This window comes from Macrobrachium rosenbergii, chromosome 6 (genome assembly GCF_040412425.1).
Source record: "Macrobrachium rosenbergii isolate ZJJX-2024 chromosome 6, ASM4041242v1, whole genome shotgun sequence".
NCBI lineage: Eukaryota > Metazoa > Arthropoda > Malacostraca > Decapoda > Palaemonidae > Macrobrachium > Macrobrachium rosenbergii.
Window position 1 is genome coordinate 30609012 of NC_089746.1, and position 22942 is coordinate 30631953.

General features: G+C 37.3%; 1 protein-coding gene across 1 annotated transcript in view; it reads right to left on the reverse strand.

Annotated features, from left to right (window-relative positions):
- LOC136839417 (protein Wnt-1-like) overlaps positions 1-22942 on the reverse strand; it is a 140133-nt gene that overhangs the window by 60323 nt on the left and 56868 nt on the right. Inside the window, exon 2 of the mRNA XM_067105430.1 lies at positions 19911-20188. Coding sequence (XP_066961531.1) covers positions 19911-20188 — 278 coding nt within the window. The remainder of the gene's footprint in view (positions 1-19910; positions 20189-22942) is intronic.

Below are 22942 nucleotides of genomic sequence, written 5' to 3' on the forward strand. Positions count from 1 at the left end.
GAGAGAGAGAGAGTCAGGAATATCATTGCGAAGTAAAGCCGGCCTCGGTTTTCAACAAGCAGTAGAATTTATTGCATGAAACCATCCAATTTTCGTTTGACATAATAATCGTGAACTAATAACGACTTAATTGCCTTCATAACGCGTAGCATATTTAAAATGACTACATGAAAAAGAATAAACTAAAATAAGGACAAAATCAAGTTTATTTCACATAGACAACTACATTCCCATATGCCTAAATATACTTGTATATCCACACGTACTGTATTCAAGCATATTTTCATGTAATTGCAGATATATTTTGTAACTGGGTGAAAGTAAGCTTACAAATATTGCCTCCCCCACACTCTCTCTCTCTCTCTCTCTCTCTCTCTCTCTCTCTCTCTCTCTCTCTCTCTCCCTCCCCGGTACGTAACTTGATAAATCCATCAAAGGGTGAAGCTCAAATTCTATATACCAAAAGGCGAGCCCGTCTCTCATTCCTTTTAGCATCTTTAGCACTTTACTCCGAGTGTTTCCGTCATCCCAGGATGCTAAAACTTTAGCCAAACAGCACTTCTTGGTGTCCTCTTGAGAGGATGAATTCTCAGGGTTACGTTAATTATTTCGGCAAACTTCAAATCAGACTTCCATCCATTCTACTGGTTGATTGACCTTTGTCGTCTTATTGTAATTCTCTTTTTTCGCTTCATTCAAACATATGGATGGGTATTCAAACAAGATACAGAACGAATATCAGAGCGGTTTATGCATATTTGCATTATACTTTATACAACTTATAAAATAATGTAATGGAGTTTTGAGAACTGCATCTTGGTTTACGGAAGTGGAAAATTACAGTTTAACAAGGTTTTGACACTTTCGATGAAGTCCAGTAAAATATTTCCATTTTTACTAGATTCTAGAACACTCACTTGTGATGTTTTGTGTCAGAACTCTCTTTTAGAAGTCTCAAGGGTCTGAATCTCAGCCGAAGCCTCTTCAGGGGAGAAGCACCAAGCAAAACGCCAAACTTCATTTACATTTGAAGTTCACCCATAATGCACTATATTACCAAAAACTAGTGGGAGGTGTCTTGTACACTGTGCCAAAGTACCATTTCGATCAAATAATTAGTTTGAAAGATATTTGAGATAAACGATGACTCGCGGTCCCTGAAATGGATAGTAGTTTATAACCTTGAAAGCGCACAGAAGGCCATAATTCATTATTTTATTATATCATGGTAAAGTGATTTCACAATAGTTAGAAATATTTATCAGTTCACTGCAACTTGACTCGTAATATCTTTTACGAAACTGGAATGGGTGGGTAATTTCAATGCAGTTGTTTCTGTTTATGAACATCGCCGCGAGACATTGAATTTCCATACGCAAATAATGTGTATTAGACTTGCAGAAATTAGCAGTCACAACGGATCAATATTTTTCCTTTATGATAAAGCTATATAAATGATTCCAAGGTCGACTCTTAAAACATCAGCCATTCAACAGTTCGTTCGTGACCTATTTCCGTATACCACTATTTGTCTTTCTCATTTATAGTCCTTCTTTTCTGTGACTTCTCTCAATATTCCATCCACAAAAATGTTAAACAGCCGAATTCAACTGTATGGTTACTTTTTAGTAACATTTTGTGCCTTGTATTATTATTATTATTATTATTATTATTATTATTATTATTATTATTATTATTATTATTATTATTATTATTATAAGCACTGTATTAGTGTGTTTGGTTTTTCTGTTTTTCTGGTTGTATTTTTGAACTGTATTGTGGTTGCATAGTGCATTTGTTTATGTCCGGGACTTTAAATGAAACATATTATTAATAAGATTATTAAAGATAATAAAAGACCCTTTGCTTGAGCATTAAACTTGTTATATTGTCAAAAATACACTTTTAAGTATATCTTAAGTGTATTTCTAACAATACGGCAAGATTTTTATTCGATTAAAGTTATATTGTCTTATTTTATTTCTAACGTCTTTAAAGAACGTGACTGTTCTTCCTAGTCTTGAAAGAATGATACTTTTCTTACTAGTCTTCAGTATGATAATTATCAATGCGGTGCCAGCCAGTATCCTCGAATTTTTACTAAAATCTGGTGCCGTAAACTCAGATGTCATCAAAGTGTGGGACTGTCAATCACTTTAAAACGCCCTTCTTGAGTTTTATGGCCAAGCAGGGGTTACAAAAAAAGTAGGGGAGTTCATTCTTGGTCGCAATCACCATAAAAGATGCTAATTGGCTTTTAAACAACCTCGAAAGCATTTTAAACCGGAATGGCTATTTCAGTTTTTTTCTTTTGGTAAGGAAGCAAAATTTTGCAAATGCCAGGTGAGCTTAAATTTGTGTTTTTCGAAGTCTGCAAACATCTCGTGAATATAAGAAAGTCCGTGTAATTTATTCACGTCAACAGAATTTCGTTATTAAAAAGAAGTCTATAATTTTTCAGTTCGTCAAAATTCCGTTAGTACAAGCAAGAATATTTTAATTTACTCTCTCGAAGTCTGTAGAGTTCCGTTGATGCAAGCAATTCCAAATCAGCCCTCAAAAGTTTTAAAATCTGAAAAACTTCGATAGCATCGACAGGTCTTGATGAATGATTATTTTTCATAAATATACAAAAATTCGTTAATATTATCCGCTTAATCCTCCAGATACTCAGTTCCTCAAATTCTTTCTTCCTTTCTTTCTTGATTTCCATTTACTAGCCTTCCTGAAAACCTCCACCGAAGAGGGAAAGGAGACCCCACAGCAAGAATGGTTGCGAGCCGCCTCATATCTGGTGGACAAAACCTCGTTATTCCGCTCTTAAGATGACCCCCAAATCTTCCCTTTTACACAGTTTAAGCTTTCCAGATTTGAGCTAACAATGGCGCAACCCAATCGCACTGTGGAATTTCGGTCTCACTAATCTATCTAAGGAACCTCTCGGTGAGTGGTGTTATCCCTCATTTCTGTTGAGGCATTCCGATCATGAGAGAGAGAGAGAGAGAGAGAGAGAGAGAGAGAGAGAGAGAGAGAGAGAGAGAGAGAGAGATTTAATTGAAAGGCGTTAATTTTACCTCTCCTCTTCACTGGAGGCTCCTACACTGGTAAGTATTTACATTTCCTAGTAATTTAATTTGATACTTTCATCATCATTCCTGTTTCTACATAATTTTGTAAAAGAATAATTATAAATTATAATTATAATACTAAATGAAAAGTCAAAGAAAAAATCCTGTAATATATCTCAAATGATCTTTCGAAAAGCTATTCCTTCGGCAGAAACACACCACTTCATTCCTTCACATTTTCCTTCGTAATTCATTTTCCTTCCACTTACCTCCTCATTTGTTTACTTAAGGATCAAGGACCACTCATCATCCCTCCACTCCCAGAGCGATCTTGCCCAACAGCCCCAGACCGCACCACAACAACTCGAGAGGCGATCCCTCCAAATCCTCTTACCTCCCAAAAGTAAGTCCTCCTGGCTGTCACCTTTGGTCACAATTAAGCCATTCTTTCCAGGTAGTAATTACCCGGCACTGCCCATCTAAGTAAGAGAGGAGAGTGTAAGGCTTTGTCCCATTGTTAGGGGGTCCGCTCGCTTTGGAAATTCGGTGCTGCTTTACACCTTTTGGGACACAGGTCTTACAATGATCGCTTCTCTTGGAGAGGGGAATTACTTTAATTCTCGAATGGTATTTAGCAGTGTATGTAATTAATTTTCAAGATGGTTTTCCAATCATTTGTCGAATGCTTTTGAAGAGAGAGAGAGAGAGAGAGAGAGAGAGAGAGAGAGAGAGAGAGAGAGAGAGAGAGAGAGAGAAAGTAACTCCTCGTGTCCTCTTTGTGAAGCTCAGCTACACAAAATAAAAAAGAATGTCATAAGTTGACAATGACAGTCAATGCCGTGCAGTGACATCATCCTTAGAATGCCTTGACATTCAGTTACTCCATTCCAGATCCCACAAGCACGCTGTATTCATTGCAATTATTTTAGAAACTGAACCACGGGTGTAGGTTGCTTGCGTTAGTACGTTTTGCTTCCACTGCATAGAAGTGTATATAAAAAAATGTTCGCGTTTATTTCTTTAACAATAATAATGACAGCCCAGTGCTAAAAGGCAATTGGGGTATGGGGTTGTAGCAGGACCTTGGTTGTAGAGTCTCTGTGGTATTATAGTTAGAGAAAAGCGCCTGTGGTGGGAGTTTTCCTAGCAAGAGGTTCATCCATGATTCGACCGGTAATTATGGAACGAAATGGAAGTAAATGTAATACCCGAAATAATACGTACATTTAAATAAATTTAGGCCTATAACATAACTTGTCAATGTCAGAATTATGGTAAAGCTGCTTAGACTTAAATGGCAGTGTTGCCAACGAGTGGCTCTCAACCAATAAAGCTAGTCATTATATAACAACTATTTGCTTACACATTCTACGATCTTAATCAAAACTGTACCTCTTGATTGTTTCACAATTCTTATCCTGTCCAGTAGTGCCAAGTGACTTTAAAGGCTCGCTTCGCCATCAGCTGACAATAATACACCAGCCGTCTATCGAGCGTGAGTTTGGAACGAAACTCACAACTCAATGTTTATTCAGTAAGAAATAAATATTGATCTGAATGAATAAGCTGGAAGCCTAAAGAAATTTTCATCCTAAAAATGGCGTCTGACTCGCTCTTCAGCCTTCGTGAGAGAGAGAGAGAGAGAGAGAGAGAGAGAGAGAGAGAGAGAGAGAGAGAGAGACAGAGGGGATGGGGACCTTAGTTTTACAAGAAGATCTATATATATATATATATATATATATATATATATATATATATATATATATATATATATATATATATATATATATATATATATATCCGTTCCATAAAGAATAAATTAACTTTTGTGTAAAAATGTATAATGTAATAATTTACCATAATTGACAGTGATACAATTACATGGCAAAAACTGAAGAACGGCTCCTCCAATATTTGATAAAAAGATGGCAGAATACATTGTGAGTCTAATAATTAATTTTTTTATCAAAAACTCAATGAAATAAAAAGTCTGGACGATAGGTAAGTTTATGATAAATTTAAAGAGAGTGTTTGGAGGTTTCTTGATGAAAGGCACAAAATATAAATCATATAATACGGAAACCCGCCGGAATGTGCCGTGTCTACTCAGAACTTTTTTTACATACACATGGCTGCGACCCACCACAGTCTAATAATCACCTTAACTGCAATTCACTGCTTAGGTCAACAGGTCCACCGATGCTTTAAGAAAACAACGGTATTAGAAAATGCCTGCAGTGTCTTGCAAATCGCTGAAACAACAGCAAGCGTAATTAGTTATTAGGTACTGAAATCAACCACGAATATCTTTTCCTTATTAAGAAATGAAATTTTCAGTGATTCAAAGTACCAACACAATGAACACTGAAAGTTAGGTAGTATCAGAAATGCTATTTAGATTAAGGAAATGTTATATTTAAAATATAAATCAGGCGGAATTTCTGCTGTTACAAGGCGATTGGTAGAAAAACGCATATCAGTTGTTGAGGACCATTTAGCGCGGACGAAAATTATTTACTTTACGTGGATCAATATTTCTTTTTAAAGAATTCCCATTTGAGTCTCCAGAGATGTATCTTCATCTTGGTTTTCCAAATACTGAAACTTACAAAAGCCCTGTCGTTGGACAGGGCTTGTAGGCCCCTGGCGACTTAATCTAAGCGATGTTAAATCGAACCAATTTTAATCTGTAACGATAATTTCTAGAAAGAGGTATCAAACCTCCTAGTTAAGTAAAAATTATCTCTTTCGTTGACCAGACAGCATTTTCCACATAGTAATTTCCCGAAATTCAGAATACCTCAGAAAACATTTTTAGCAGTGCAAACTAAGTCAAAAGAACAAGTTTTTTTTTTTTTTTTATTTAATTAGTAACACTCGCTTTACAGTTCATGCGCACATACCAATTTAACGTCTACTGTCACATATTTCGCAGCAAACTTTACTTTTTTTTCAGTTCCCATTTGTAGGTCTGGCCCAACCAATGAGAGTGGACAGGGCAATTAAGCCGATAATGACGATGACATGAGCCAGGTAACCGAGATGACCACAAGGAATGGAAGCGACAAGTCCACAAATCCTGTCTGAGTTAAAACTCCCGTTCCCAACCCACCTCAAACCCAGAGTTTGTACCTATAGCTTGGGCCATTGTCGCTTGGGACTGTTGACAGGTTACGCACTTTTCTTTTTTCTTATAAAGACTGAGAGGGCCGGTGGAAGCTCAGTTACACGAAAGCCTCCAGATGAGAAACGGTTTAGTATTTGTGATGTTAATGAATGAATGGCTTAGATATCAGAATGCATGCCATTAGGTGACGCAAGTGCTATTGTGAACTGGAGGTGGAGGCCCGAGGATTAATATTGCGGAGAGCAACATTATGTTAAGTTAGGTGGGTAAGTGTTTCATAGGTGACACCTATACTAAGTGATCCCCCAGTGTACACTCACTGCTTTCTATTAAGCAGGTACATAAAACAAAAGACTATGCATATGACAAGTAGGTTATGCGTGAAAAACAAATAACATTTTAAATGTATGAAAAAGGAAAATATCTTCGAAGCTTACTGTAAATCATCCATTCTTTTCCATCAATGCTTTATTAACCTATGAGAACATTATTTAGGATGAACTACGTGCTGTAAGAGTTGATCCGTAGGAGATCTTCTCATTATAAGGTGAATTATGGTTTGAAAATATAAGTTTTTTTGTTATCAAAGTTTGCTCCAAGCCTAGTCTCATTTTCTCATAACTGGATAAAACTCCATAACATTTGACATTTCCATTTAGTCCCTTCACTAATAAGTGAGGCAGAGAAAAAACAAGATAGCTAGAAGGAGCTATGATACAATCGCAACCCCGTTCTACCTCAAATTGAACCCTACTAGAAAACAAAATATAGCAAAAATAATTCAGAGCAGAAATAAGAGTCACTGATACCCACAGCTCTTTTAGGACAGCGACAACAACCTTTGTTATCAGTGACACAAGTCCCTAATTCCATTAAGAGAATCAGAACTCAGGTAATGGCTCAGGTCAAGGGTTACCTGTTCAAAAGTGCCGCCTTAATGAAAGTGTCGTTTCAGCAGCGAAGACCGCTTGCAACTCGGCTAATTTTGTTTGTTGTTTTCAGAGAGGAAAAACCGGACAGTCATTTAAGTGATGAGGCTGAGTTAATAAATCTACCTTCTCTTAAATGCGAACGTTCAGTATCTTCCTATCTTCTAAAAGGATCTTTGTGCTTCTCTCATTCTGCCTTTTCTCTGTGTCTCGTAAGTATGACATAAATAGAGAAATATTCGGTGAACGATAAGAGATGAAAATATATGCGTTGTGTATTCTCAAGATATCAAACCCCAGAATAGTCTTTTGTCAAGTAACTCGGGGACTGAGGAAAACAAAAGGATAGAAGAAAAAAAGAAAAAAGAAGCAAATGGAGTATGTGAGTAGGTTTGTGAGTGGTGGGGGGGTGTCGTGTGGGGGATCTCTGTTGTGGTTTACCTGTAAGAGCAATCACTGTCCCAGGTAAGTCCATGCTACAACAACCAGGTGCTCATGTCAAATGCCATGTTCCGGCTGGAAACCAAAAGGGCTTCCAGCTTTGTCTCCGAAGGGGTCCAATTCCACCCCTATGACGCCCAGTCACAAGACTCATTTCTTACCGGGAAGTTCCGCTGATGGAAAGGACCAATGAACGACGACTTTAATGAGGTGTTACTTGTTAACTTAATGGAATGGTGAGAGGTTCGGTTTGGGGTACAAGATGGACATCACCATGAAATCCTCTTGAAGGTAACAAAAACAAGGGTCGTTTTGGTTTACTTGGGATCCTCAGGAAAGGTAGTGTATTTGTGTGTGTGTGTGTGTGTGTGTGTTTGTATGTCTTTTTTTTTTTACAATTTTGTTTAAAGGTTTGCTTTGTTCTTCTCAAAGTTTAAACAGTTATTAGGCAAAAAATATACAGATATGTATATATGTGTGTATATATATATATATGTGTATATATACATATATATAAATATATATTTACATATATATATATATATATATATATATATATATATATATATATATATATATATATATATATATATATACATATATAATGCTTTTAGCTTTATTTGCCGCATTTTCCCTGCCCTATTTCACATTATCTTTGGTCAGCCTTCACGAAACTTTTCTAATCGCTCATACAATAAAGGAATGAGAATGTTAATTAAACATTGCTGAATATCATACTTTGTGTCAGAGAGAGAGAGAGAGAGAGAGAGAGAGAGAGAGAGAGAGAGAGAGAGAGTACCAATGTATTTTGCTAATGCGCAAGTCTATAGGAGTTTTCTTGGACTAAAAGGATTGTTAATGTTTAGTCACTATCATAAGGTTATGCTGTATCCAAAAGATTTTGTACCTGAATCTACCCCAAGTAAATAAGTGACCGAAATTGAGTGTTGCGCTAAATCTTGGACTCCCGAATCGTCATCGCATCCGTCTCGTGGTGAGCTCGTGTTGTAAAACGCGGTCTTGAAGTCGAAGCAGGGCCAGGGGTTCGGTCATTATCAGTTCTTGCTTTGTACAGAACATGATCAGTATTTGAAGGACATTTCTACAGATCTTTTTGATTTTAGATAGATATATAGATGTGAGCAACGAAATTCTAAAATGGAGTATGAAAAATAAAATGAACGGAGAAAAAGAAACCCAAATACGCGACGAGATAGATAGTTAGATACACAGAACTATAGACAGATAGATGTGATGTGAGCAATGCAATTCTAAAATGGAGCGCGAAACATAAAATGAATGGAGAAAAAGAAACCCAGATGCCTGAGGAGGTAGGTACCTAGATACGCAGAACTATAAGCATGACAGTCATAATAAGAAAATCGACAGATGCAAAGGCAAGTGGTAAAGGAACACGAAGACTCAGTCAACAGTAGAAGAGCCAGACACGAATACAGGCTTTCTGTAGATCGGCTGCTTGATTTATGACCGCTCACAGTGGCCCTTGTTAGATAGATAGAAGAGAAAGCACAAAATACTAATATGAAGGACAATACAAAGCAAAAACGACAGAGAGAGACAGAAAGGTAGTAATAAAATTTCTATGGAGACCGTGACCCCCTGACTGGATCACTATCTTATTATATGAGCGTATTATGAAACGGAAAAAAAATCTTTCTGAATGATAAGCAAGGAAGCACATTTCGCTGTACCAAATCATAATACCCCTCTGGTGAAAAACAAATGAACATCGCATTGTTTAATCGAGACCGATTCTGCTGGCATCGATTTGGGACCGACACATTCTCATTTCTTCGGGTCGGCAGATGTGCCCTCCTTGCTCGCAGGCGAGTCTTTTGTCCATAGCCGTCTGAAGGATCGGGCAAACACTCAATCGGTTCGGCTGGACACGAAAGGGTCTTGTGTACACAGATACAAACTTCGAATCATTCACGCCAGCCCAAATACATTAGCAAGGCGTAAGTAAGAATTCCTTTTCAGCCGACTCTCTCTCTCTCTCTCTCTCTCTCTCTCTCTCTCTCTCTCTCTCTCCATTTCATTAGGCGAGTTCTCATCTATATGACCATTCGGTACGAGCGCTCCTTTTCTTTTTATGTCCATTTTACAAAACAGACGCGGAAGAGTAAAAGCACATCAAACGTGTAATTATGCAACATTTAAAAAGAATCCATAGGTAGAAGTGAAGGATGAACTAATTCCAAGTTTTCGTAAATCTGCATGAGTACGGCATTAGGTTTCCAAATAAATTTGTATGAATAAAAATAAAGACGTTTTATAAAAAAAAAACAATTAAACTGAGTTTACACAATCATACCATCCTATTACGGCAAGAAAGTTGTGGAAATCAAAGGATAAGGAAGTAGGAAGTAAATGTGAAAGCTTGGTAAGAGAGAACAAAATAGTCATCGAAAAGAGCAAAGTGAAGATTTCTGAGTTTCACGGAATAAATACGAAGGCAGTGGCTTGGTGTTTACAAAGTTAAAGATGCCTCAGCTGAATGGAATTGGCGAAATTTATTTCACGATTTTTGAAAGAAAGTTCGACGCATTGCCGATAAGCATTTTGTGCGGCGGTGTGAAGTGGCTAATGTCTTAGAAGTTCTATACCAGCGTTACGAGTCGCCTGAAAGGAGGAGAGACTGTTTCCACCTCTAGGGAAAAGCTCCAAAAATGGTACCTGTAGAAAAGAGTCAATAAGACCATCTTTAAGCTTAAACACTATCTGTAGAAAAGTCTTTTAAGATTAGAGCGTCACTCTAGATACACTGCCTTTGATCCGTTTAGATAATGGATGAAGGTCAATTACTTGATGTCACTGTAAAAACTCATAATTATGCCGTTAACAGGAGTGGAAATAAAATCACGATCTCCAGACTGGATGTTGCGAATGTGTCAAGCTACTAATGTAATCGTTTAGTAACCAGGTCCTTTTACCCGACACTAAGGTACTGTGAGAACGCACCGCCTGCATAGAGAAATTTCATCCACTGTCACGCTGATGTTTAGTATAAACAACCCATCACCGCAATCCCTCTTCTCCAGATCACCAATATTCTCATTCCCCCCCCACCCACCCCGCCCCCGCGCGACAGATTGACGACCACAGAAATCAACACAATCGGTGTTACTTTAAGAAACCACAAAACACTGATATTAACTGTAGGCAACAGTCACTGCAATATCTCCACTCTAAAACCGCCATTGTTCTTTGTTTCCTCAGTCTAATAACTGTCTCCAGCCTGATACTGGGAAAACACCAGCGTCCGCATCACTTGGGGGACATTCAAGAGGTCGAAGCGACCAGTCAGAGTTCATCAAGGCTTTGACGGTTGACAATGGCGGTCGTCCCAGCGTGTGGTCGAAGTTGCCAGCGCCAAACGGCGAACACTCCACAACATTCACGAGAGACTGGTGTTAACAATGCCCTCTGTCTTCTTCTTCTTCCATTATCCTCGGGAGAATTGGGCAGAGATCTCGGGTCATTTATACTACTCACTTAACCTTTAGTTCGAGGGATTAAGGTTTTCGTGTGCACTTTTATTCTCTTCTGTCTGAGAGTTTTCTATTTTTATAAATTGTTGGTCAGTGAATGGGTTTTCAATGGAACTGTATTATTCTTTTCTGAATTATACCGGAAATTCATTTAGAAATAAAAAAAAACAGTGTTTTCTTGTCCTTGGTAAACAAAGGCATTTAAGTACTGATACTCTGTTTTCTTATATAATTTTGTATGACAACTGTTTACTTTTCTTAAACACAACGAAAATTTTCGTTAACTTTTTATTTTGTGACAGTAATCCAAAATAAATGGTAAAGAGACCAAATAAATTTTCGAAGTCATTATAAAGCTAAATCCTAAAAATTATAAAATGTTGTGGCGACCACATTTTGTTAAGGAACATTATGTTATTGGCTTTCGAGGAACCTACCATTCAGTGTTTATAATCAGCACAGATTTTTTAATAGTAAAAATTCTCTCTCTCTCTCTCTCTCTCTCTCTCTCTCTCTCTCTCTCTCTCTCTCTCTCTCTCTCTCTCTCTCTCTCTCGCCAGCGTAACAGAGAGAAACTTTCAACCCAATGCTGTTTGTTTGACAGCAATGTATCCGTTTACTAATATTTGCTAACTTCCTCGCCACACATCATTTGTGATGAATGGTGTTGAAGATACCGCTTTCCTTCACACCTCTAGTTTAGTGCATCTTTGTATCTTTCCTATTTTTGGCGTGTCTTATATGTCCGTCTAATTATCCGTCGTTTCTGCAAGATCTTAGAACTCGATATGGGATGCTGTTAAAGGTCTTCTTTTCGACTTTCCCTTCGATTCTCGCTCTGAATAAATCAATTTGCTCTTTTTATTAGAATTACGTGAAATGGTGCAACTGCAAAGAAAACTTAACCATTGGAACTTCAAGTCATGTTTTAGTCTTTCTTAGTATAGGCGATGCACTTTCATGTATTTAAGCCTCTTGTGCACAATGGAAATCTAGGCTTCGGAGGCAAAGCTTTCAATTGCCAAATGGTGGGAGGGATTCAAGCAGTCCATCGAGGCCACGAAATGGGAAGATATACGTATATGTAAAGAAGGCAAAGAAAGAAAGGGTGCAAGTTTTGATATTTTTTTTTATTAATTCTTTAGCTCAAAGTCTCCGTTATTTTGTAATTTGCCAGAAACCTTAAAAGTAAATTCAAGCATCTGTTTCCCCACAATGTCTACTTTCACTTTAACCTGGAAAAGAAATTAAGAGAGATCTGCACCGATGTTACATATTTTTTTTTAGATATAGAAGGTAAATGGAAAAAGGATCTAACGCCTACTTACCCAGATAAATAAAAAATAAAAATCAGGTATATATAATTTCTGTAAACCTATCAGTCAAAAATAAACAGAAGCGTTAAGAGAGTATAGAAAATGCTTTTAAAAACAAAACCTATAAACAAATACATATACGAGTATAATCAACTAATACTTTCAAGGACAAGCATGAATGAACTGATGGAAGAATGACGAACTTTTCACAATAAAGTAATTTATAGCGCAATAACTCAGGCATTCCGCTCTCTGCTTACCTGGAGCCAAGATCCATAGTATGTTATCTAAACCAACAGTCTGAAGGGAAGGAACAAAAGAAGGGAAGCCAGCGAAGCAGAGGGCGAAAAGAAAGCATTAAGTCAGGAGTGAGGGATGTCAGCACACCGGCGCCGTGATAAAAGCTATTGGCTGTTGGTTTCAACAGCCGATGCCTTCCATTGTCACAGAACTCGTGGAGTACACAAAGGCTGGGTTCTGCCGCCTCCGGTTTTCTTTTCTTCTCTCTGAAACTTGCTCTTAATGGCTTCCAAATAGCTGATGCCGAATGAGCATCCTTTAACTTCAGACGCGCGAAAATTGATTTTAATTCTCATCGTTTAATTACGACTGACCTGGTAAATACCCGTATAGTAATTAACGAATTCACGGACATGCTCCAAGACGTCGAGGTAACCTCGGAAAAAAACTGCGAGGTAGTCACAAAATCTTTGTTTTTAAATGTTTTCTATTCCGATAACCCTTTTCCTTTTACCACCCTTCAATCCACCCCTTTCAATCCTGCTCCCACCCACTCTGTAAAAGAAAAAGTAAAAGAAAATACAACCTGCCGTTTTTCCGGTCAGATATTGACATTCAGAGTAATCAGTCTTGCCAGCATCTTCATCTGCTGCTATGAATAAATAAACATTGGGCACGGATTATCTGTGGGACAGATAACCATCAATATTCCTCTCTGAACATTTCTTAAGAAAAAAAGTTCTCCGTATATCATCAGAACTGGCTTATCATGATGCTCCAAATTCTTTGCATTATAGGTGAAGGCAAGATAACACTCTAGCAAGAGCTCTAACAGAATATCATATACTGAAACTGTTCAGTTGACTAAATCTGATGAAAAATGTTAAAATGTCACTGTTATAACTATTTATATATTTATTTATTTTTCTTTTTAGTTGAAGGTGACCTTGTGAGACTACAGTAGATCCCTGTTATAAATGACTTGATATTCCAAGGTTTTGCAATAAATTGCATATTGTTTTATGTAAAAAAATAAGAATTAGTTTCAGGGATCTCATCTACCAGTTACTGCGGTCAATTCACTTTATAAACTCCGGTTATTTATTCCTCTAGCAAGGCTGGGGCTATGTTCACACTATGCCGGTTAGTTTGGCCGTTTTCAGCTCGTTACCCTAAAAATAATTTTTTTTTCGTATCTTGGTTAAATTACAAGAAAATGAGATAGCAATTAGAGAAAGGTAACTTTTATTGCAGGGAGGGGGGGTGGGATTCGAAACTATTTCTGGATTTATTATCCAGAATAGAATAGTTTTAAAGGCTGTGATATAATAGTTAGCACCTGTAAGAAAGTATATGGGGGAGCAATTGCATAGGAAGATGAATCATTTGCAATTTTCCCACATAAAACACAACTGATTGAAAGTCTTTTGCGAGAACCATCTGGCGCGGGTATTAACAAGACTTGTTTCCACCTCCTCAACGTTTGACTTGAAATCTGTAGGACTGCTTCTTCCTAATCACTACGTTTCTATCAAATCTTCATTTACTTACATTAATACGAACCTTCATACGAACCCTCGTTTTCCGCAAGCTGTGTTGAGGTAACGGAAGTGAAATGAGGCTGTAAATTGTCGTAGACTTTAATGAATGAACTTCCGATTTAGTTTCAGGTGCGTATTAAATGTTTTATTGCGAAAACATATTACGTTTTATTACAGTGCACTGCTTCACCTGTGAAATTTGAGATTTCTTATTAGTACTTCTCACTGAACATTGAGGTTATGAACGATCACCACTGTTACATGAAAATATCTAACCAATCTGGAGAGGATATAATTTTTACACGAATCTCGACGAATGTCATGTATTTTGGAGGAAATGTTAATGTTGAGAAATTAAACATGTATGTATACATGAATGGAACATAAAGATGCATTTCACTTGTAAGATACTGCATTCATCTGAAATAAGATGGAATACTTGAAGACTGAAACCTAGGAAGGAATTCCAAGGAATTTTTTGAGCGGTTGACATATAACTTGAAACTTTTAAGTGACGTGACAATGCTGTCTTTGCTTTTAATATCCCGAATCTTTGTGGATATAAGTCTCATAGCAAGGATACAACAGTCTTTAACAGTAATCTAGAATCCGCTTAGTTTTATAATATATACCAAACAAAAATTCCAGCTAGATTGGTAAACAATTCCTATGTAAAAATCGTCCCCCGGTGTTATGCCGTTCCCCAAAATAATTGGGGGTTGCTTTTTGGGAGTTTCCAACCCAAGATTGCAAAATATTGCTAAAGATGTCCATGATACAACCAAAAAAAAAAAAAAAAAAAAAAAAAAAAAAACATTGGGAGGCGTCACTAAGCTAGACTGGTAGTTTACGCGTCCCTCCAAACAAGTTCTTGACAATTTTCCCGCCATAAACATCCATTAACTGGCGAAAACCGCGCCATAGGAGGACTCCGTGCGGGTGGCGGGCGCCAAATCTTCTTGATCCCGGTTGCCAGGTAATTCGTGTCTCCGTTTCCTGGCGTCTTTTAGCGTTTTGTTGCCAAATTTTTTATTAAGTTGCCACAAGATATATATACATACATACATACATACATACATATATACATATATATTATATATATATATATATATATATATATATATATATATATATATATATATATATATATATATATATATATATATATATATGTATATGTATATATATATATCCTTCATTTTAGCTCAGGTTCATCTGTAGAGATAGACGAGGTAGATATAATACAATGCACCGAATCTAGATACACGAGATAACAAGTTATAATCATGAACGGTTACAAACAAACAATTGCTGATAATAATAATAATAATAATAATAATAATAATAATAATAATAATAATAATAATAATAATAATATTTTACGTCATGTTCGTTACTTTGATGTCGTACAAGAAAGGACATAGGTCATATCTGCCTCCGGTTTTGGTTAACTGAAGGCGCTAGCTTTTGTTCTCAGAAAAATAATCAATCAACTATTGGCTACCTGGTTCGGAGGCAAGATGCTAAAACAGGCTGAAACTGCGTTCGTGTGACGCCGCTTTCACGAAACTGATTCGAGGAGGGAGTGAAATTCGACAGTCGGTTGTATAAGATGTGAAACCAGGAGAGGAAATGCCACAGTGCCCTGTTTGGTTAGGCTTATTCAAACACCAGTCCTAGCTATGCCCGAGCCCGTCCAGTGATCATGAAGCGAATCCTGTGTCATTCGATACCGTCTCTTCGATTTAAAGCAACAAACAATCGTTTAGATGGGAAGATTTCAAACTTGTTCCTTTCAACAGCATTTGTGTGATTGTTTCTTGCATTCCTGTGCTTTCATTGTTTCTTCAGCTGCACATTTTCCAGATTCGCCAGCTGCGAAGGTAGGAAATCGTCGGGTGAAAAGTCATGAACCAATAAAACTTGTAATTTTTTTTTTTCGTTATCATGGCCATATAATTGTTTAATTGTGCTTGTGTGTGTGCTTTTTTAGAACAGATAGTTCATCTTCTTTTGAACATGCGTGTGTATGAAGCGTTGTCATTCCCACTCTGTTTCTTCTCTGTCTAGAAATATTTCTAACATACGGCATAGTAACTGAAGTAAGGATATTTATTGGTTGCAAAGTCCTTTCGCACTGTGCTTGTTTGCATAAAATATGTCGGAGGTATTCGTCTAGTTCATTTCTGTTTCCGATGACATTTTATTGTTCTGGAAGTGGAAATTATTATTCTAAGAACCCTTCTACTTTTATTACTAAATACGTTAAATCTGTTCCATGAAAGATTTCCCTGGAGCAAAACTATAAATAATTCAGCTAAGAAGAGGATATTGATTCAGTCACCTCTGCTTTGAGATCAGAGAACGCCCTTTGCCATAACATCATCAGACCGGATGTTACGTAGGCGAGACCAGAGGTAAACAAAGATGGTTCCCATGGGTATGCTCTCCTTGAGAGTAGCATAAAAAAGAAAGCCTTGAGGAAAAACCCATCGGGTTTTATGCATAGGTCCAGATGCTCTGAATTTTGATGTGTCATCGCGACAAAAGTTTTCGGAAGACGAATTTTTCAGATACTGATCAGCGCGGACAGGGTTGTGTGATTTCTCCAACAGGATGTAACGACACTTGGTCTGTCATGAGTGAGTCTAGCCTTTTAAAGTCGTTGTTCAGGGATTCCGGTGTAAAATTAATAATAATAATAATAATAATAATAATAATAATAATAATAATAATAATAATAATAATAGGAACACTAGGCACGATCCTAAGATCCTTGAAAAGGAATCTGGAAAAACTAGATGCCGAAGTAGCTCCAGGACTCATGCAGAAGAGTGTGCCACTAGAAATAGCGTACATAGTGAGAAAAGTGATGGACTCCTAAGGAGGCAGGATGCGACCCGGAACCCCAAACTATAAAAACAGTTAAATAGGGTGACTGTGATAGAAAAAAAAAATAATAATAATAATTTCTACACGGAATGACGGGGTAAAAAAATTAAGCACGTGTGTACAAGAATCATCATCAGTGTAGACTTAGTCTATGGTACATATTTTCTGGAGATCTCTGTTAACAAAAAGTCAGATTGTTGCACCAAATGCCGTAGTCATTTATTTTGCCGTTTCAACACATGACGAGTTCAGAGCATATCACAAAGTACTTAAGTGCACCACCCAGGAAAAGAATCGTTGAGACCAATACCTTTCATGGACGCTTTCTTCATGGCTGAAAGTTGCCAGGTCACGTGACGTCAACACGTTAAGCCTCGCTTTTCTTCCTTTCCGTTTCTTTTTCTTGCTTTCTTCTGGCCTGAATTAGAATGGAGCATAATGTTGCTTGTCCTGTTAGCATTTATAAAGACATAAGTAAAAAATGCGCCGAAGTTTCTTCGGCGCAACGAGTTTTCTGTACAGCGTATAATCAAGGCCACCAAAAATAGATCCATCTCTCGGTGGTCTCGGTATAATGCTGTATGAGCCGCGGCCCAAGAATCTTTAACCACGGCCCGGTTAAAGATTCATGGCTAACTTTAACCTTAAATGAAATAAAACGTACTGAGGATAGAGGGTTGCAATTTGGTATGTTTGATGATTGGAGGGTGGATGATCAACATACCAATTTGCAACCCTCTAACCCCAGTAGCTTTTAAGATCTGAGGGCGGACTGAAAAAGTGCGGACAGAAAAAAGTGTGGTCAAACAAACAAAGCGGGCACAATAGTTTTCTTTATAAAAAACTTATTTAGAGTTTCTCTTTCGGTAAACTATAACACTTTGGCGTATGCGCGTGCGCGCTTACGTAAAGTCGCCTTCTCACGGAGGAAGACCCTACCATGAAAAGGTCTCGGCCCAAGTGTCAAGGTAGGAATGCGCCACTTTAAGGGAGTGTTTGGCAAATAAATGTTGTTTTTGTGAAGTTTGGCTTGAAACGGATGATGAGGGACAAGTCTGTTTGACGCTGGGGGTATTTACAGGGGAGGTGTGTGTGTATGTGTATGTGTGTGTGTGTGTGTGTATGATGGAGCCCTGGGCTTGGTGTCGCCTCTGTAGGTATTCAAAATTCAAGTGTGTCGAGACTTGGAATGCGATATCAAAGCTGTCTTTAACCATTCATTTCTCATTCTTCTCTGGGGATATTTTTTGTTTGCTGATACATTTGATCTGAGACTAGCTTAAATTTTGTACACGTCCACATATGTCTGATCTGACAAAAGAAGAAACTACTGTCACATTTTGCATATGTCTTCAGTATAGTCACTGTTAATAATAATTTTCAGGGAAACATGTTCAGAACATATACATTTCATTTTTTCGTTTCTTAATTTTCTTTAATATTAATTGGTTTACGAATAAGTTTTCTAAACTAGAGAGAGAGAGAGAGAGAGAGAGAGAGAGAGAAGGGACATTAAAATCTTATGAATACCTGGATCTAATGGTGAAGAGAACCTTCTCATGCATTCAACAATCAACCTTTAAAAAAATCCACTAGATTGCAATGTGCTAAACTGTACAGGGCTTTGAGATATACTCTCTCTCTCTCTCTCTCTCTCTCTCTCTCTCTCTCTCTCTCTCTCTCTCTCACTTAGTAACACTATCCCCCTACAGCTGTTCATTGCCGGTGGAAAGAGGAAAAGGGCGTCTGGAGGAAGAAGGGTAAACGATAAAGGGGGAACATTTGACGTGATAAAAAAAAAAAAGATTAAAGGAAAGATGGAGGACACGAGAGACTCCAAAAACTTTCGAATCTTTCCTTTGCCATTAGGAAACACCCTCTTGTAGCCATTTAACGCTACTGCTTGCGTTTTCAAATAGCATTTCAAGAAGAACGCTTTTCTTTCGTTAGCTCGCTCGGGGATGGATAGTCAGCTGTGACCGCAACTAGTTAGCGGTGCTAATGGCTTCTTGAATAACTTTTGTAAGGTCTTGGACAACTCAGTGAAACTTAGTGTAAATTGATAAAGGTTTCGAAAGACCTAACAAAACTCTATATAACTTGGTGGGACTTATTATGATTAAGTAAAAATTCTAGATCACTTTGTGAAACTTCGAATGACCTAATAAAAGTTTCGAGAACTTATCGAAGCAGTGAAATTTTGGATGATTTCGTGAAACTTCGAGAACAATCGTAAAACTGTAAAACTTAGTAAAAATATTCAAAAACATTCAATTTTCGAAATCTTAGTAAAATTTAAATTGATTTAGTAAAACACTGAGTAACTTAGTGAAATATGAAATGACAAAGAAACTGAAAAACTAATCTGATAAGGTGTGAAAACTTTGAAGCACTTGGTAAAATTATAGGTTCTAAGTACAATTTTGACGCTTTCGTAAAACATCCAGTGCTTAAGTAAAACTCTTGATAACCTATGCATGAAAAAGCACACAGCAGTATTAATACTCCAGATGAAGATAACCAGTGCCATTGTTCTCCACGAAAATAAACAGAAATAAATGTACAGGAAATTATTAGGTTCGCACCCCACACAGATAATTCACACTAAATTTGACCTGGCCTCAGGAAAGAAGAATCTTATCAGCAGATCAGTATCTTTAATGACAATAAACCTACCGAATAAATAAGAGTTCAAGGGAAAGTTAAGGAAATCCATCTCTTGGAGATGGAAGGAAAAATCTAAACATTTATAGCTGCAATCTAAAAGGTTAAGAAAAGGTCCACAAGAAAACCAGATGAAGCCACAACAAATCGTCAATCATTTTTATGTAGTTGCTCACTTACCTCTAGATACGATTTTTCCGAAAAGTTCCTTACTCCGATTGAACGGGGCCGGGTCGCAGTTCCATCGTCTGTTCCGAAACTGGTGTTTACATTCGTGGACGGCCGATCGAGTGCCTTTGGCTATGGCCACCAGCACGCCCGGATTCTCCCTGACGAGCCTCCTTTGTTTTTTGCGTAGGATCCGGTGGATGGCAGGATCCAAGTAGTGATCGCTCAGGGAATTCGACTTGATGTGATTGCTGATCAAGTTGGAAGGATCGCTGATCCTGGCGATTCTCCTGAGGAAGAGAAAGAGAGAGAGAGAATTTGGGAGGGAGAAATGAAAGATACAATCATGACGGCGATGACGATGTTGATAAGAGGGTGCGATCGAGATAATGACGGGAAGAGAGAGAGATGAGAGGCGTGTGTGATGATGCTGCTCGTGATAAGGAACCGAGGGAACGAACGTCTATTATAGGTGCTATTGGCCATTGTTTGTTAATGGTGTGAACTGCGATGAAAGTTCCACAATGCCACTATCACCGCCGAGAGTGACGCGTATTCTCGTCCAATAACAGACCTGGTGTTATCGCGTTCGTGTCATGTAAATCTGCGAGGCTGTGTTTGTGTGTGTGTGTGTGTGTGTGTGTGTGTACATATATCGTGCTGATCTTTTCCAAAGATAAATATCCTGGTAACCTAATTTCATGGTTAATTCTTTTTATGGCACTGAGGCGAGATACAAGACCGATAACCGAGCTGCAAGCAGTCCTGGCGTTTAAAAAAAAAAAAAAAAAAAAAAAGGCAAAGCAAGGAGAGGTTGGTTGCGGTTCCATTTGAATATGAATAAGGTGCTAATAGCTCTGACTTCTTAGGATGAGGCTCAAGCGAGAGAAGAAGAATGGTGAACTGGATATTCTTTAGTTGTGGCACATAGCACACGATGTTTTTTGAGAAAATATAGTTGAAGATTAAAAAAAAATTTGTCAAGAAAAAAGAAACGTTTGGAAAAGGAAGATGGTGGACTGGATGATCTTGGTTAAGGCAGATACCTGAAAATTTTAAGAATATTGTTGGAGATTAGAAGTTGATTTTTCTGGGAAAGAAGAAAGGGCATAGGGAAGGAATCTTACTCTTTTTTTCTATATTTAAAATCACAACATGGTGACAGGCCACAAAAGGATGAACCATTTTAATTGAAATATTGTTTCACATTCAAATTGTTTTATAGGCTGTTATATTGTTTGAGGGAGGGTGTAAAAGAAAATTACCTCATCCATTGAAAATCTTGAATTACAACAGAATCTTGATCCCGACAAACTACGATTACAAAATCGGTATTTAAAGTAAAGGAAATATAACTAAATAGTTATATTTGTTTGTAATCCAAAAAAATATCAAGTACATATGGTACTATAACCTTTATGCATTTTCACATGAATAATAAAATTTTACTAATTTCTAATACTATAATTCGACAAATCTAATAGAAAACCGATCTTCTTTATTAAAAACAGGAATAATCTGAAAACTATATCCAGCCATTTTGAGCAGAGAAGACTTGATCTCTATCTCTCTCTCTCTCTCTCTCTCTCTCTCTCTCTCTCTCTCTCTCTCTCCTTCCACCATCTTGTCCGAAACCGAAAACAAATAGGAATGGGGACTGAGATAACATATGCAATAGCCTTCTTCCATTGAGACGTTCATAGCCTCAGCTAATCTATTTAACTTCTGGTAATTACCTCTAATTACCTCTATGTTGCCTACCTGTGAGGTGTGTCTGCTACACCTGGTACCACAAACGAAAAGAACTGGTAGAACTAAAGTCAGAGAGAGAGAGAGAGAGAGAGAGAGAGAGAGAGAGAGAGAGAGAGAGAGAGAGAGAGAGCTTGCCTTCTCATATAGTGGGCGTGTACACAAGCATTTGCTTTTACGAAATATATGTATCTCCTGGTCTTGCTTGATTTAGATTCCATGTATCCATGAGTGGACGTAAGCCTACGAGGGTATGCATCACTGCCTCGCCCCTCTTATAGCATTTACATATTTCACTGGAATGTCGGGGTCCAGGCTTTTTTTCCCCTTAAACCAAAACCAATTTACACTCTGTAATAGCCGTATCCTCTGTCTAATTACGCATTTCGTTTGATGTACGGCTCTTCTGTTATTGTCTGAAGATCCAGAGGAATTTTTTACTTGATGAATTAAAGAAGGACATAAACTAAGAGAAAATTTAAATTACTCTGAAGACTGATCAAAATATGGCCTTGGTTGGCACTACGCCCACGGCTTGTCGAATCCCTGTCGATATGCCCTTCATATTAGTTCAGTTCGTTTGAGGGTCGCGATCCTCTTGGTACTTACAGTATATATAGCTTCGTATATCCTGTTTTATTTGTCGAATTTAAGACAGTTCAGTTGATGAAGTTAGTAAATTTGAAGTATAGAAATGCATTTCCTTTCTCCTTCACTTTCATAGTAGCAAGGTACGGTAGAGTGAAATGCTAGCAAATTATACACACACATTACACACACACACACACACATATATATATATATATATATATATATATATATATATATATATATGTATATATATATATATGTATGTATATATATATATATATATGTGTGTGTGTGTGTGTGTGTGTGTGTATATATATATATGTGTGTGTGTGTGTGTGTGTGTGTGAGTGTGTGTGTGTGTGTGGGTGTATGTGTGTGTGTGTATAAATTTACTAGTTTCACTCTACCTTGCTATTATGAAAGTGAAGGAGAAAGAAAATGCATTTTTGTACATCTAATAATTTATATATATATATATATATATATATATATATATATATATATATATATATATATACATATATATGAATGTCTTTTCCTGTAATACTACAGTGTAATATGAATATAAGAAGGCCCATAAAACACTATTTAAACGTTGAAACCATATATTTCGGGCACTAGCTTCTGTGCCCCTGTTCACTGGTAGAATATGGACAGGTGGAAAGTTACAATGGTATATATACAAAAACATAAAGGTGTGGCCC